At 31.7% G+C, this 2,500-nt stretch overlaps 1 protein-coding gene across 1 annotated transcript in view; it reads right to left on the reverse strand.

Moving 5' to 3' along the window:
• The window catches only part of LOC125043321 (protein O-linked-mannose beta-1,2-N-acetylglucosaminyltransferase 1-like), a 14,685-nt gene that overhangs the window by 9,052 nt on the left and 3,133 nt on the right, over nt 1–2,500 (reverse strand). The window contains exons 3-5 of the mRNA XM_047639397.1: nt 1,322–1,478; nt 967–1,097; nt 121–330 (exon numbers count right to left, since the gene is read on the reverse strand). Of these exons, the coding sequence (XP_047495353.1) occupies nt 121–330; nt 967–1,097; nt 1,322–1,478 (498 nt within the window). The remainder of the gene's footprint in view (nt 1–120; nt 331–966; nt 1,098–1,321; nt 1,479–2,500) is intronic.

The raw sequence follows: 2,500 nt of genomic DNA on the forward strand, positions 1-2,500 counted from the left end.
AATGCATAAGAACTGTTTACGAATCTTGAAGACACACTTATTACTTCAAACTTATGATTATACAGTGCCATGAGGATCCATAGCGAAGAAATACATCAGAAGGAAAACTGAAGTACCCACAAAGGAAGCGACGATGGCAATTCGACCGTTCTTGAGGTTCTGTAAGTTCTCCAAAAATTCCTGGTCCATGAAGTAGTCGGTTGAATAGTACTTGCTGAAGGTAAGCTGTCGAGTGTGAGGATTGATGACTCGAAGGTGTAGTCCAGTGTATGGGAGGATGGGTACCCACTTCCCCACTTTCACTTCCCCCTCTAAATACTGGAACAACAGCTGAGAAAAGGCAAAAATACAAAACTCAAGAATACTGCAAGGACGAACATCATATTTATTCACTTCTAGTATATCCTAATATAGACATTAAGAAAAAATGAAATTGAATTGTTTCGTAGTTTGGAATTGCTTAAAACCTTATTGAATGCGAACAAATTCCGCTGTCAGTAGACAAGCACTCAGTGGAGACTCGCCAAATGGAGCTGATTATATCTGCCTTGTTTGACTTAACGGGTTTATAGTTTTCAGTAATTTGTAGTTGCGCTTTGCTTATATAATTGATTGCATCAATACTGGCATATGTTTTGGGAAAATGTAAATAAGTTTTGTATTTCCTATGTCTTTTAATACAAGAGCTAGCTGGAAGGTTTTTGTCACATTTGATAATTAATAATCGAGTATTTTAAAATATAATTTGAGTACGAAAATTCGTTCCTTCTCAAGTTTACTTGTCAACTCATATTTACTTTTCTCAAGACTAACTAATTATATAAAAATATATTTTTTATAACTTTTTTTTTTTTTTTTTTTTTGGTATTTCCATTGAATGATTACTTTTCATTATTATCTTTATATTCCTGTGTGAAGTTTGCATTGACGCAGTGTGTGGAATTATTTATGAATATAAATACGTACTGTATTGTTATCAAAGTGGATACTGGCTTCCATCACAGCCGATTTCAAAGATATGTTTGCAGGATTTGGGTTATACGCAGGAAGTAAGGACCAATCCAGAGTCACATTTTCGGGCACCAGATTAGGGTCATCTGAGAGAAGAGGGTCAGATTTATGTAGTGTTTGATATGACTAAACTATGGTTATCATTAATCTTACATTTCCAAAAGTTGAATATTTTCACCGTATCTTTAATGATAATGATACTAATGAAGGTAATCATAATGGTGATGTGATGATCATAATAATAATGTGATTATGAGTATGACGATAATAATGATAATCATAAAAAAACAATAATAACAGCAGGACAAACCTTTAAAATCATCAAGAGTGATATTATTGAAGTCGCCAACCCGAACCGACCAAGTCTTATTGTCCACTGTCAGATAACTGTATGTTAGCCCCTCGAGCTCCTTCCTCAGGTCTAAATGCAGGGGAATTGTCTGTCCTTTCACTTCGATCTCGTCTACCTAAAGGGGATATAAGAGGAGGTTTGTGATTAATTGATTATTTGAATTGACTGACTGGGTTATTTTCTCGTATACATCATGTTGTTCTGTTATCATATTCGTTGATGTCAGTATGGGCTCTAACTTAATAGCCTGATTGCGTTTACATTTCCATTTATTAACAGATATGCTAATCATAAGCATTTGAATTTATCCTAAAGCATCAGTACACACGTACAGCTGGCCGAATAAATTCGCGGCCTTCCTCAAATTATCGAGCCTCAATTTTATCAAGTAATACTGTACATTCCTTATTTTAATCTCCTAAACAAATGTTAATGCCTTCACTAATATAACAATAGAAACCCCTTTCTTAAATAAACAATGTAAAGATATAACTCTAAGCAAATTTTGTCACATATATTTTAATATTTGAAACGAAATTTATATGAAAGCAAATAATAAAACAGACATTCCATATCTCTATCTTTCATTCGAATGTTAATGCCCTCAGCTATATTTCTTGCAGCTTGCTAAAGGATGAATGTTTTATAATAATAATAATAATAATAATAATAATAATAATAATAATAATAATAATAATGATAAAATGATATAAATATAAAAGCGTGTAAGTATATGATTTAATATCTTCTGTCTATATTTCCATTTCCATTTCCATAATATTTACAAGTTGATTACCGATTAAAGTAAATGTTTGTTTGTCCAAAGGGTGAAAAAAAAGTATTCCTTATGTATTAATATATTCTCCTTTGTTCGGTCATTAAAAGATTGCGTAACATAAATTATAATGATTCATTAAGTAACATTGGTTGATAAATGTGCTACTTTCACGTCCGTCAGTTAGCTGCAGCTCAATTTAGTCTAAATTGTTATCGATCTTTTGGAAAAATGAATTGAAAAATAATACTAGATAATAATATCGCATGTCAATATGTGGTAATTAACTATATTTTTTTTTCCTTTTTTTTTCTTCTTTTTTTTAGGTATACATAACTATATTAGGAGGTGAAACTTAGGCA

The sequence above is a fragment of the Penaeus chinensis genome, chromosome 33 (assembly GCF_019202785.1).
Source record: "Penaeus chinensis breed Huanghai No. 1 chromosome 33, ASM1920278v2, whole genome shotgun sequence".
Classification (NCBI taxonomy): Eukaryota; Metazoa; Arthropoda; class Malacostraca; order Decapoda; family Penaeidae; genus Penaeus; species Penaeus chinensis.